This window comes from Gastrolobium bilobum, unplaced genomic scaffold, assembly GCF_033153095.1.
Source record: "Gastrolobium bilobum isolate Gb01-03AN ecotype WA unplaced genomic scaffold, APGP_CSIRO_Gbil_v1 utg8751, whole genome shotgun sequence".
In the NCBI taxonomy this organism is placed as follows: domain Eukaryota; kingdom Viridiplantae; phylum Streptophyta; class Magnoliopsida; order Fabales; family Fabaceae; genus Gastrolobium; species Gastrolobium bilobum.
This window is the reverse complement of record NW_026899434.1, coordinates 12,329-27,966: the sequence shown is the minus strand read 5'-3', so window position 1 is coordinate 27,966 and position 15,638 is coordinate 12,329. Positions and strand designations below refer to the sequence as shown.

Below are 15,638 nucleotides of genomic sequence, written 5' to 3'. Positions count from 1 at the left end.
TTATGCATAGTATAAAGCAAGGGTACCTGCTAATGGCTCCACTGATTCCTTAGTTTCAAACCTGAACTCTTCATAACTCACACGAAACTATAGATGCTTAGCCATGTTTGTAAAATGGGCTGAAATATTTGTGTGCTATTTACACCAATTGAAATCGTCAACAGAAACGCCAGAAGTGACGTACAATACAGAAAAAAGACAATTACTATGTACCAACATTTACTAACTAGATCAACAAAATTATTTTCTTGTCATTACAATGAAAATGCCATGAAATGAGTTTTACTATATAATGACGTAAGAGGTGAGAGACGCAAATATTAACCATTGGATGATACATACATGGTAAAATATTTAATCATACAATGTGAAATGAATTTAGAATCTCTCAGTTTGTCAAATTGAAAACTGGTGTCCAGTTGAATGTGAATCCTACCGTAATGGTACTTTAAGATTAGGAATTCATTCCAAGACAACAGCAATACAAACATATAAGAGCACTAGTACTCCTAGTCACTCTCGTACATAAGCAGTGAACATGTGTTCTCATGATCTTTTGTCATTTCGTGCGGCTGCTTCAACAGGAGTGCTGGTAGTCATCTGATCAACTGCATGAACTGTACTCTGAAGCTCTTCCCATATGGCTTTATAAACCATCCTCTGCCTATTTACGGCTGATTGTCCCTCAAAAGCATCAGATACAACGTCAATGCTGCAAAACCAAACCACATATTAAAGCTATGTCCCAGCCAAGCAATATCGTCGGTGTCAAATGCAACTATTAATACAAAACATGGCACCTTACCTGAAGGACAACTTTTATCAAAGAGGATACATGCAAAAGTGTGTTCGAAAATGTTTCAATTTTCAGTTTGCAGCTAGATTTATTTTTGGTGGCATTCAATTTCATCCTCAAACATTGGAGAAAATGACATCTGCAACTGATTTGTGAGGAACAGACAGTCCCCAATTTAGTAGTTGTCATGCAAGAACAAACACATTGAGGTGACTATTTTTAAATGATAGAAGATACTTTCCAGATATATTGCTCCTAGCTTTGTCAATTCAAATGACCAGCTATAAAACATATTCACTAAATACCTCTGAGGTCCTCCAATTAGTTGTACATGTAACAACCATGCTGCATATGATACTTACGCTCAAACTTGGAGGGGAGTGTTAAATAATGTAAATATCACATGTAATGTGCCACCTAAGCTACCATTTGGTGCATTTGATTGTGGCGTAAAATACATTTAAGGATGTTTCAATGGCTAAGACTTGTGATAGGATTAAGCAATGGTTTTTATTTGGTGTAAAACAGATGGCCTTTCTAGTTTCCTTAATAAATATGCAGAGGGAATGGGCAACTTTGCTCCAGTGATCATTTCTCTCAGATGTTTGGTTTTCCCGTTTTCTGACATGGAGAATCCATTATCCTCCAAATTCCTATTACTTTTCATGTCTTTTTTTATTTCCTTTTTATATAAAGAAAAAAAATAATGTGTAGACAGCTAAACTAATAGTTGTTACTACAGCTGTACTCTCCATGTAGACAGAGTAGTACAAACAGTATAAACAGATACTATAAGTCCAACTCACTTGTGCATTCAAACTGTGTTAGGAACCCAACAATATAGAGTGCATTCAAACTTTAGGTGTTCCGAACCCAACAATAGAGAGTAAAACAGAAGGACATTTTATTGCATTTTACGTAAGCTTTAAGGCATAAAGGGGTTACCAAAGAAGGAAAAAAACAGGAGTAAAAGATAGCTACTGCACTATTACTTTACCAGAGCAAAGCTACTACACAGAATACAGCTCTGCCCTCAGATTACTACTGAACAAGAGAATAATCATTCTCCCCCTCTCTCCTCTAACTAATCTCCCCTAAATAATCATTTTCAATCCATTACACCTTCATGTTAGATAAGGGAGACCCCCATCAATAAGCTAAGACACCCTTACCACAATAAGTGGACTCGAGTTTTTGAGTCCACTTGAACATTGAGGGAAATTGCATTTCTAATCAGACAAACCAAGGTTTCTATATATAATAGAGAGAAGATAATTACAAGGATTTCTTTCCTTGTTTACACTATCCTCTAATTGATTCTATACATGATCTCTTATGATACACATATCTCTTATGATACACATATCCTAATCAGATATTATAACAATATAATCATATATTCTACTACTCCCACTCAAGTTGGTGTGTATATATCATACATGCTAAGCTTGTCACATATAGTTGACTTGGGGTCCTCTAAGAGGCTTAGTGAAGTTATATGCAAGTTGATCATGAGAGTTAATAAATATTTTTAGGTCTTCCTAGACTGAATCTTCTCTTGGACAAAATAGAAATCAATCTTAATGTACTAGGTCCATTCATGAAAGACTAGGTTTGAGGATATGTGCAATGCGGATGGGTTGTTGTACACATATGCCTTTGACCAAATAATCAGTAATCAATCAATTTTTTCTTCTCTCTCTCTCTACTTTCCTTTTATCATTTTGTCATTTTACCTGATGATTCTAAAGTGTCTGCCCAATGTATCCATAAAAAAGTGTCTGCCCAAGAAATTGGTCATGTTTCACCCACTACATCTATGTCCTGCTACGGAATCTCCCAGTCTCCTCCATCAGCATCTTGGTCATCCAAGTCTCTCAAAACTTCAACAAATGGTTCAAGTCTTGCCAACTTAAAAGTCTTTAAACTATGAGTCGTGTCAACTTGGGAAACATGTTTAGACTTCCTTTCCAGTCAGCTCAAGAGTCAAATTGAATCTAATTTATCTGTCATTCATTCTGATATATGTGATCGAATTCGTGTCTCCTCACCCTTTGGTCTTAAGTATTTTGTTACCCTCATTGATGATTTCTCACAGTGTACTTGGTTATTCTTTATGAAAGACAGGTTTGAATCAAGTATTTCTAACTGAAATTCAGAATTAGTTTGGTAAGTTGTCTAGACTGCTTGATATTTAATCAAACATATGCTATCATCTGTTCTCAATAAATCAAGTTCCTTTTTTGTTGTTAGATTCCAAACATCCCACATATCATGTTCCACTTTGGGTGTTTAGAAGTACTTGTTTTGTCAACGGTCTTTATCCAGTTCGTGATAAGTTGCCACCTTGTGCTATTAAATGTGTCTTGTGAGTTAGTTATGCCACGAGCCTTATGAGTCATGACCTTTGGGAATGGGGAGAGGAGAGAAAAGCATTTAGGTTGTTTCTTGCTACTCTATTACTTGGACAGGGGAGAACTTTTCTCCATCTGTAGGGAAAACCTTGGCTCGGGGAAGGAGGACCCTTCTAGGTAAATCCTTATTCTCTATATCTAATTTTCCTTTTTTTTTTTAATTCAATAATACATGGAGCTTCACTTTTGGAGTTTCCTTTGCAGGATACTGTTTTATCGAGACTGTATTACTTCTCTTGGCCACCAAGAATGTAATTTGGTAGTATTGCATTTATGGATTTTCACTTGTGCTCTGTTCTTCATCTGTTTTAAGGGAGTTTACATTTCTGATAAAGAGATTAGAAAGATTTATTATTTTATTGCACTTTGAGCCTCTTTAGCACTTTGTTGTCATTTAGTTTCTATGTTTTGGAGGATATTTTATCCTCCCCCTACTTGTGTTTACTCTCTAACAGAATTTCTTCTTTAATCAACAGAGTATTTTAATCAAATTCTAAGACACAAAACCTAAAAGTATACAAATAGGTTAATTATTTCTTAAATGTGTCATAGCCAGTGTTTTGTCATGATCTAGAAAGCTTAAAAGCCCAACTTTTCATCATTCATGAGAAAGTGACCCTGAAATCAAATAACATTGAGATCTTAAGAAAGAAACAGAACAATCTTCAAAAGGAAAAAACAGTCTACAGGGAGGCCTAAAAGGATTTATGATTCTTCAATCTTTAAGTGGGCTTCTTTGATTATATTTATATCAAACTTGTTCTTGTTGTAAGGATTACTAATACATAGTTTACCAGTTTACCCTTTACATGATATTTTGTGAACTTATTGTTGTTAAGTTGGCTAAGTATTAAATTTTCCTATTAACCAATAAAGAAATGCATACATTCTTCTTGAAGTCAGTTGATATCAATCCAATGGTTAAAAAGATGTTCACCTCACATGCCGACCATCACTATAAGCATCTTTTACGGTGACCGATTCTGCATTCAGTTGTTCCTTTATCTGTTGAAGCAAGATGCAAATTGACATTCAAAGAGCAAGAAAGAAATTTATATACCAAAAACCACTTTCCAGTAAACCCAGACTAACTAAAGAAGATAGGGGTGAGGGGTGAAGGCAATTCTTATAAATAGCCTTACTCTTATATATTTACAAAACAAGTTATTTTCCAATTCGAACCGGTCACTTTCTACTTATAATGCACAGACACTTCAAAAGACACTTCAAAAAGCTTGATGTGTCGTGTCCGACACTCTCCGACACTCTGATACCCATGTTGCAAAGACTTAAAAAAAGATTTAAAAGTTGCGTTACGTTGCGTTTTTAGTTCCAAGTCCAACTATTAGATTCACTGGATTATAATTACCATTTTATTTAATTTAATATAAATATTTCTGATATCTTATGTTTCTTTGCAAAATTGATGAGTATCATAAGTTTAGCTTCATTTTTTTTTATTAAATACACTACATAAATTAAAAATATTATTTGATATCAAAAAATGCCCTAACCTGTCAAAATCTATCATTTTTTTTAGAATCAAGGTGTCGGACTATAGTGTCCCGTGCAACATAGCTTTTCACTCACAAACAAACAATTTTACTACTGCTCTAGAATAGCCCTCTATAAAGAAATTTATATACCAAAGCATGAAAAAAAAAAAATTAGCAGTGGACTAGTAAAATATGTGGGAGAAAAATATTATTCTAACCTCCTCACTGCTCAGCGCATGCTAAGCTATTTTGAGAAATTACAACAATTAAGAGAGAAAACCAATAATTTTATCTTCAGAATGGCAGTAGCCACTTTCAAAATAGCGTCCTTACACTTATGTCTTTCATCTGTATACAAGTATTGTCGTGACCCCAACCTCGGTGGAGGTTTAGCGAAGAGTGTTTTTTTTTATTAGTAGTAATTTTCTGAATAATAGTAACAAATGAAACAATACGATACCTTTTTCTCCATGGACTGTATGAGAGGCAAGTCAATAGAGCCAGCGTCGTTGACATGTGTGGCGCGTGTACTAAACTTGCGAACAGAACTCATGGTGAATAAACTGTCAATTCTACGAAGACCCATATTGCCTACGAGAGTATGTGAATAAGACGTCGATCTGAGAAGCAATATAGGGTTAGGAGCAGTTCGAGAGAGAATGGATTTGTAACGGTGAACCAAAAGGGGAAGAGGTTGGCGCAGTAAGATAGGGTTGGGTGAGAGAGAGAATAGATGAGGACGCATAGTGTTGGCTGAGAGTGAGAGTGAGAAGCGCATTTGATATCTATGTTGTTGATGTTGCTGCTTCCTCGATTTTCACCTTTTTGGGTTTTAGACGGTTTATGCTTACCTTCCCAATTCCCACAACAGGATATAACCCGCGGTGCCGTGGCACTCGACTGGCCTTATTATTTTCTTTAGATGGAAATAGTCAAATTATATATATATATATATATATATATATATATAGCAGCTAAAAGTTATATTCTCAATTATAGTTGTTAATCCTATTTATATCTAGTGGCTATGATTCATTACATATGAGAGACATTAGATCTGAGCAAATTCATGATCAATATTTGATATAAAATTTCTTATTCTTGCATCGATGTAATATATATATATATATATATATATATATATATATATATATATATATATATATATATGGGGTAGGATCCTTTGACACCGGTGTCAAATTTGAAGCTTGACACCTCATTTGAGAGCTGTTAGATTTAAAAAGATCAATGGTGTCACATGCTTACAAATAAGAGTCGTTGATCTTTTTTTGATCTAACGGCTCTCAGATGAGGTGTCAAACGTCAAATTTGACACCAATGTTTATATGCAGTCACATTACAAATCATTTTGCATATATATATATATATATATATATATATATATATATATATATATATATATAGGGCTTATCGTTTCTCAAGCTGCTTGAGATAATTTTATCTCCGGCTACTAAATCATAATTGTACAAAGATGGATCAATGGTGATAAAGGAAGAGAGAGAAAAAGGGAATCATAACCATTCAAAGGTAAAACAATTAATATAAGAAAATAAATAAATAAAATGACGTAGTTTTAGGGTGGCCGGAGATAAACATATCTTAAGTTGTTTGAGAAATATTTTTTCCATATATATATATATATATATAGGGAGAGATCTTTTGACTCCGATGTAAATCTTAAAAGTCTTACTCTCAATCTTAACCATTGATTTCTGTCCATCTAATGGGTGTCATTTATTTGAAATTAATAATTAATTAATTCATATAACTCAATAAACTATAGTCGTTAGATGAATATAAATTAACGGTTGAGATGAAAAATAAGAAATGTCATTCTTAATTGCTAATCATTATATATCAATGAATAATTGAGACTTTGACATAGTCATGTTTTGAAGGAAAAAAATGTGAAGATCATTCCCAAATAATTTGTATTGGTTACATGGGTCTAAATTTAAATATGACAATGAAGATTTTGTCTTTTCTCTTAATTGAAGACTCCTTTTATTATTATTATTATTGTTGTAGACCTTATTTCAGCACTATGTTTTTATTGTAATTGGGTAATCCAAATAAATATTCAAACATTTTAGTGATGTGGCTTTTATACTCAAAAGATGAGGTGAATCGAGTGTTACAATTTTATTTTATTTTTTACAAATTGTAATATTATCTATAACTCGTTTATAGAGTATACCAGATTACTTACTTTATTTAAAATTTATTTTCTTTATATAAATTTAAAATAAAGAGATAAAAGCATAGTCTAAAGAATAATATTGTAACACCATAAGTCGTAGTCATATAGCATTTGCGGCCTACAATGATAAATTCTAAGGATGCCAAGAAAAATACAAATAAAGTCAATGGCTTACAAGCCCAAAGTCATAAACACTACATATAGTTACGGACTTTTATACTCCTATATCAATATGTTACACCCAAAAAGGAAGTTAGGTGTAACGCCTCGTGTGCACCCGTTGTATTAACTCATTTATGGCATTAAGCACAACTAATTAATAGTTAACATGCATTTGGTTAATCCTTAAGCATAATGCTTGCCTTAGTTATTTCAAAGAATTGATAACATTAGAAAAGATGTGAGTAAACTTTTTCTTTTTACAAGAATATGTTGGTTCATCAAACACTTGACCTCCAACCCTAAGTTATGGAGATTAATTTAGTTGGGAAGGTCCTATCTATGGTCCCACCCTCATACCAAGTGATTCACATAAGATTAGAGGTGTAATTGAAGTGGGAAAACTCCAAAAGCAAAGTGCTAAAGCACCCTGCAACGCGGCTTAGCGCATGCAAAAGGTATCTTACTACCTAATTATCGCACTTTAACGCCCTTAGAGTGCACTTTAGTAGTCCAATAGCGCGCTCAACTCGAGCTTTTTTGCTCTTTTGAGCACTTTAGCACTTGTAAACGCATTTTAGCACGCTCCTTCACCACTAAAAGGTCCTAATTTTGAGTATATACTCACTTTTGGTCACACACCAAGGTTTTCTCCCACCTAATTGACCTTCCAACAAATCATACACCTGAATCAAAACATAAATCAACATCTCAAATGAAGTCCATCCATGGATTCATCCTATGTACTCAAAACATACATGACTCACCATCTTTGAACACAAGCCATCATTAAAATTCACATATACATCAAACTTAGACATAACTAGTCTCATACATCCATGCCTCACAACACTTGGCTTACAATTCTCAATATATACAAGTAAGGACCAAATATATAACATATACATGATTGTATTCCAAAATATAATTTCTAGCAAGGTCCTATTATATAATCATCGAAAAATGCCAAGTTACAAAATAAATGCTCCATGGATTCTTCATGGGCTCCTTCTCCTTTGAAGTACTAGCTCCTTCACCTTGGGAACCTAAAATATTATCCCCAAACGGGGTGAGATACGAATCTCAATAAACTTAGGGTCCTTGGAGGATCGCTCCACCCTTGACTTCAGTTTCCAGCATGAAAGGTTAGAACACATGGCATAATACAAAGCATATAAATAGAGGCAATAATGAATTGATTAAACCTATGTACCCGGTACACTAGGACCACTCTAATGAGTCATACCTCAAAATGAGTATCCGTGTGGAGCTTCCAAGAGTCATACCTCTTAGGAAACATCCCTAAAGGGAAGTTCACACACATATTCTACTAATCAAAGAACATACTCAATGATCTCACAATATAATGGCTAAAACAACCAAGCACATTATATTAAACACCCAATTGCATATTAGTCTATACATTAATCATACAATCAAGCCTTTAGTGCTTGTACATTGGTCCTTACACTAATGCATAATAATTCTATATGAATGCAAGTATACCATTGTTCTAACAACAACCAATCATTCATCCAATTAGCCAATACTCCCAAAGAGTGTGGTGAAACACCAAGTGAGACTAATCTAATGGTTCGAGAATTTACCACTCCTATGATTGATTCCAAAACTCCTCCTATGTTTCAACCAAAGTAATAATTACAAAAGGTCACCAAACAACATCTATTATAAGCAATCAACTCAATCAACAATATATTTCATCCATGAATTTATCAAGTTCATGTCTCAACTCATCAATAATCAAGGAATGAAACTTAATCGCAATTCTTGAAATGCCAAAATTGGAACCATAGCCCAACGTTGGCTCCATTAGCGATTCCAACACAAAATCACCACTACCTTTAATACTCCTACACCACATGCATAAGATTAAGACATTAATTTTAACACACATACACCTCATAATACCAAAACCCCTAAATCTACAAAATCCTAATGTAACATCCCGGGCGTTGACGAGGGCGGGGAGCGATCTCCGATGCGCAAGGGCACAGACAAGGAGCGGCTCCTGGCAGGCTTCCAGCGGCGTGGGTACATGAATGAATCAAATCAACACCCGAAAGAGAGAGATTCCTGAGACTATGCAGGTATAGGACGGTACAGTTGAGGATAGCTTATAAGAATTAATTGGTAATACCTATACTAACAAGATGCATTTACTTTTCGGTAGCCCGGAACAAAAGAACTCCATAGTTAAGTGTGCTTGACTTGGATCAATTTTGGGATGGGTGACCTCCTGGGAAGTTTTCCCAGGAAGTGTGCGAGTGAGGAAAAAGCACACTGAAAAGTCTCGTGTTAGTATGTGGGGATAATCATTGATTCTTGAAGCGGCCGGGCGTTACAAATGGTATCAGATCAGGCTTTTCTTCCAGTACGATGTGGTTCGAGGATGAACCAGGCGGAAGCTGGTGGGCATGTAACATCCCAGGCATTGATGAGGGTGGGGAGTGATCGCCTGTGCGCAAGGGCATAGACAAGGAGCGGCTCCTGGCAGGCTTCCAGCGGCGGGGGTACATGAATGAAACAAATCAACACCCGAAAGAGAGGGATTCCTGAGACTGTGCCGATATGGGATGGTACAGTTGAGGATAGCTTATAAGAATTAATTGGTACTATCTATACTAACAAGATGCATCTACTTTTCGGTAGCCCAGAACGGAAGAACTCCATAGTTAAGCGTGTTTGACTTGGAGCAATTCTGGGATGGGTGACCTCCTTGGAAGTTTTCTCAGGAAGTGTGCGAGTGAGGAAAAAGCATACTGAAAAGTCTCATGTTAATATGTAGGGATAGTCATTGATTCTTGAAGTGGCTGAGTGTTACACCTAAACTATAAATTTCAAGGAAACACAAGAGAAAAGTATATTTCCTTACCTCTAATACCCCAAGGATAAGAAAAGGGAAGATTTACAAGCCCCAAGAGTGAGAGAACTCTTTTCTTGTTCTAGTCCTATGTAGCACCCCAAACATAAGGGAAGGGGTGATTTTTCCTGATGGTTTCCTTAGTTTCTAAAGGTTGAAATGGTGAGGATGAAAGTAATGGCGCTCCCCCGCCCTCTCTTGGTCTCTCAAATGGAAAAGAGAAGAAAAAGAAAACTTGGTGCTTTGAGGGGGGAAACACGATGGAAGGGAATGAGAGAATGAGGAAAAGATGAGAGAAATTGGGGTTTTAAAATATCTCCCCTAGCAAAAAGATAGTTTTGCCCCTAGCTTCCCCTCCTTTTATAATCCAACCACAAACGTCACTTGGTTAGGGTTTTTGAGTTCATAGGGTTTAGGTGGGATGTGTTACACATAATTAATTAAGGTCTTACTAAATTTTGCAAAATTGTGAATTTGTCCCAAAACTTTAAATATTTGAACTTTTTTTCCCGAAAGTGACTTAGCTCAAAATCAAACTTCCCACCTGCTGGAGAGATCAAAATGTGTGTTTCAGGTGCGGTCAATCAAGTCATTTCATGAAAGATTGTCCAAAGAATGCGATACAGGCTACCTCGCGGGCTATTCAGAATGCTCCAACTGTGGGCCGTGTTTATACTCTTAATCCTCAGTAATCAATAAAAGTTCCATATCTTGTAAAAGGTATGACTTATATTGGTATTATGATCAGATTGGATACTATGAAAGATTTGATGGGTAGTGTATGCCAAGTATGTTAGCAAGTAACTTATGGTGGGAAGACAGGATGCCTGAGGAGGTTACTAGGGAATGAAAGAAAGAGATTCTCCGACTACATTCTGAGTTATTTGATAGATATGATCTCGATTTTGAGGGCAAAATCTTTAAAAAGATGGGGGTGAATATAACAACCCTCACTGTCAAGTTAGGTTAAACAAGGAATCAAGCAATTATTAAGGAAATTGAGTATGTGTTCAAGGAAATTATGACAAGTTAATCATGTGATCCATATGATAACGAGAATATTGATATAATTCATGCCTAAGAAGTCAACTAGGACCCAAATATAATTAAGATATATGTGGTGGGACATAGATGTCATATTGGCGAAAGTTTAGGGCAATTTAGTAATTTGGCAAAACATAGCCTAAACTTAATTTTAATTATCCAATTAAATTGTTTAAGAAATTTTATGAACTTTAAGTTATCTTAGTTTATCATAATTATGAATATATTAAATAAAAGAAATCAGTCTAGCAACCTTAGGAATCTATCAAAGGTTTTAGCTTTCCTTGAGAAGCTTTCCATCTCTTGATTCCTCTCCTAGAAGGCAACAACCTAATTGCTGACCATCACTCTTGGATGTGTCTTTTGCTTGGTTAGAAGTATGGAGGTTGGTTACTAGGTGTTTTGGAAGATAACTAAGGTAATAGACTTGGGTTTAATGGTTGTAAAATTAGGTTTTATCCATGTTTTCATGGAGTTTTATGGATGATATGTGATGATTTTTGATGTGGTAATTGGTTGGTTATCCATTTGAAGTAAAAAGGAAAATCATGGAAGTATTAGATTTTCGTGTAAGATGTTGTTTTCTTCAAAGGCCAATTCTGCCATGACTGGTTAAAGAAGTGTATGTGTTGTGTTTGATAAAATGATAAAGTGAAACATTGATTTAATAGGTACTTAAGTGATTGAATCAATTGGAATGAAGTTTGAAAATGAAAAAGGTTCATAAACCCTAAAACTATGTCATTCGGCCATCATAGGTTTAATTGGGTAGAAAATGTGCATAATTAATGTTCAATGATGTTTGGTGTTGTTAGTATGAAATAAAGTGTGATGGAATGGTTGGTTTGAGTGTTTGAAGGTGCTTTGACACTTTAATTGGATAAGTGAGTCAAGTAATTGGAAAATGAAATTAAGTGTTGTTTTGTGAGGTCTATGATGATGTGAAGTATTTATTGTGTGATGCAATATCAATTGAAACAAGGGTTAATAAATGAAAAGCTTGAAAATATGTATGTTTGGGCTATGTTAAGTTTGGCCATATAGTGGGTAATTGGGTTAGAAACCTAATTAATTAATAATGAAACATACAAACACAGTTTAAGTGTGTTTCAAGTAGGTTCAAGTGGTTAGATCTCTAATTTGGGGAAAATTCATATAATTTAATACTATGTGAACAATTGTCAAGTTTAGGGTTTTTAGGTTTAACTTGTGGTATGGGCAAGAAATTGACAAGTATGATAAGTTAACAAGTATTGTGATGTGAATCAGGTGATTCAGTGATTCCAGATTAGGATTCTGAGGATTTTACGTAGGTTACTTATAACTCGAGTAAGCATGATATAGGAGCATCGAGAGGTAAGCATAATATCATATCATACTGAGAGGTAAGCTTGTTCCACCATGGTCCAGTAAGACTTTGGTTTATGATTGTATGACTGATAAATGTTAGATGCTAGTATAGTTGCATTCGTATAGGTCATGTATATGATATGATATGTTATGATATGATATGATATGTTGTGATGTGATATGCTATGTATTTATGTGATGTATGGACTGTGAATTTCTATGTATGACTTCCATACGTCGGACTCATGATGCTGGGAAGTATAATACCTTTCCAATGGACTCACGGTACTGTAAAGTGTATGATCTGATGGGCGATAAGCCTGTGGATTTTCATGTATGACTCTCTTGTGGGATATAGCCCCTGGAGTATAGCCTCAATATTATGTTATGTGTTATGACTCTCCTTGTGGGATACAGCCCCTGAAGCATAGTTACTGGGTGTGTTATGTATGTGTTGAAATATATTTCTCCTATGCTATGTGATCTGACCTTTCATATGGTAAGTAAACTCATGGGTGAAGACTTCTCTATAAATCCTAAGTTTGCGAGATTTTATCTCACCCCGTTTGGGGACATGTTTCAGGGAAGGCAGTAGCAGGAGAGCCTTCATAGGGCAAGGGACCCGTACAGGGTTGGAGCATCCATGATCGATGAAGATTTTGTTGGGTTTAATATGCTCTTTTCACTTAAGCCCAATGGCTTTAGTGAGAGTGAGCCCAAAGTCCAATTCTTAACCCATGAAGCTTAGGGTTAGTTTTGGATTGGGCAGGGTATATAAACACACTTTTCTCCCTTGTGCATCTTAAGGTTTACAGACATCAGAAACACACCTAAGAGGCAGACGTTCATCATCTGAACGGTTGCCCACACGACCACCTGATCCCCTTGAGTCATAGCCTGGAAGATCAATCGTAGAGCGGAATTGCGACCGTTCGTGGTGCGTTGCTGCAGATCGTGAGGCTTGAGAAGGAGAACAGAACGTGAGAAATTGTCACGCTCGCTGCTTCATCTCAGGTAATCAAAGCGGTGTTCTTCATTCCTTATCACATCGGTACGATGCGCTTCCACATTTCTGATGATATACCTTCAATTGGTATCAGAGCCGGATTGTGATGAGGATTTAGATCAGCTTTGATTTATTGATTTATTTTTGTGATTTTGAAAATATGACACCTTTATTCTGTATTTGTTATTGATACTCATGTTTTAATTCTTTATAGTTCATTTTCATAAAAGTTTAGATTTTAATCGGTAAAAATGCTTTAATCCATGGTTAGGGTCTCTCGTGTATTTCTCGATTTGTAACAAGGAGGCTAATCCAATATGATTAGGTTTCCTCCTTGCTGTTTTTTTTTAATTTTTCAGAATTTTTGTGTATTTTTCAATATTTTGTAAAAATTCAAGATCGAGAAACCGCGAGGAAGATGCGTAGTCAGCACTATCGGAGACTTTTCGACGACTTACCGATCTCAGAATGGGGAGATCTATATATGGTTGGAAAGAGGACAGAAAGTAGAACGCAACGGTGGGTGGATGGATCTTCGCCATCAGAGATTCCACGCTCCGCCACGTGCCTCCACAAGCGGATGAGAGTGGCTGCCACTTTCCGACAAAGAATGGGAGAGTGAGGGAGCGTCCGGCCACATTTTTGGGCGGTTCTGGTGGTGGTGCACTAGTCTCTATGTGGCGGTCCTTCCCCTGGAGTTTGGGCCTGAGTTGACTTCGGGTGACTGCGCGGCAGACCTAACGGCTAGGGTTCCTCTTTCGCGTCCTAGGGTTTCTCGCCAAAGGATTGGGTCTTTCGGCTTTTAGGCCCATGAAAACCCTAAAAGGGCTTGAGACAGATACTATGGGCTAGGCGAAAGTCGAATTCCAAAGTTGTAATATTTTATTTATTTATTTTTTCTTTAAAATAGGAAGGCCATGGATTAAAGTAATTAGGATTTATTATTTATTACTTTTATTGAATGGTATGAATTATATGTGCGATTAACATGATATTTGAGATAACATGTCATATAGGATAGAAAGGTGCCATATTGTTGCATGATCACATGTCATACGTGCATATTTACTATTATGTCATTACCGACTAGTATGATAGTTTATGCGCGTAGTTTTTGATTTTAAATATTTTGGTAAAATAAAATTATGATTATTATGATTTTGGAAACAAAATCTAGATTAATGGTTATATTAATTTCGAAAATTAATGTAATTATTATGATTTTGGTAAAATCTAGAATAATCAAATTGATTATTTTTGGAGTTTAAAATCAAGAAAATTAGTAAGAAAATTTCCTAAGAGAATTCTTTTATTTTGCGGGTAATTTGTGGGTCTACTAAAATGGTCATGTGTTAAACACACGCTGCATACCACAATCATGTGTCATGATTGTGTGAAGCACACGCTGCCTATCATGACCGGATTTTAGGACCTTAATGATTTCAAAATTCAGATAAGCTAAGTGATGCACGTTCATCGGCGCTCTTGCTTACATAGTTTTTGAAATCAAACAAAGGATACTCTCAATTAAATAATTCTTGGAAATTGGAAAATATTGTTTATGTTGAATGGAAGGAGATTTAAATTAAGAAATTAAATTAACCTTCAAGCGCATTAAAAGGACCATTAATAAAATAGTCATGTGAAGTCTCATCGAATAAGCATGATTGGATTTTATTAGATTGGACCTAAATAATTATGGGAGGAGATTTAAATTAAGAAATTAATTTAACCTCTAGGCGCATTGTGGGCCTATCAATAAAATAATCATGTGAGACCCCAACGGATTAGCATGATTGGATTTTATTGGGCCTTAATAATTTCAAAATTTTAATAAAGTATTGTACGACCCATCGTCGATAATACTAAGTTATTAAAGATAATTTTGAAATTAAACAATGAATTCGACAGGGCTTATAAAAATTCTCAAACAAAAATGTTGAATGGGTGAAGGTTTTAAAAATTAATTAATTTTAAAACCTGCGGGCTCCATTTGTGGGTTTATTAGTGAAATGGTTATCGCTGAAGCCCTATCGGATAAGGATAATCAGATTTCACTAGATTAAATCTTAATAATTTCAAAATTTTAGTAAAGTATTGTACGACCCATCGTCGGCAATGCTTAGACACTAAGGATAATTTTGAAATTAAACAATGGTTAATTACATTCAACTTTGATAAAATTGTTAACCCTCCCATCGAGGTTCTGGCAATGGCACTGAAGGCCCAAATAACAATTTTGGTTTTTACAAGTGACTTGCCCATCGTAAG

At 35.4% G+C, this 15,638-nt stretch overlaps 1 protein-coding gene across 1 annotated transcript; it reads right to left on the bottom strand.

The window, feature by feature from the left end:
• Nucleotides 1-243: 243 nt before the first annotated feature.
• Nucleotides 244-5,589, bottom strand: LOC133290434 (protein BOLA4, chloroplastic/mitochondrial). Its single transcript, XM_061488511.1, has 3 exons — nt 5,167-5,589; nt 4,148-4,215; nt 244-712 (listed from the first exon to the last, which is right to left on the bottom strand). Exons 1-3 carry the CDS (start codon nt 5,482-5,484, stop codon nt 547-549), a joined length of 552 nt encoding a protein of 183 aa, XP_061344495.1. The 5' UTR covers nt 5,485-5,589; the 3' UTR covers nt 244-546.
• Between the last annotated feature and the right edge of the window lie 10,049 nt (nt 5,590-15,638).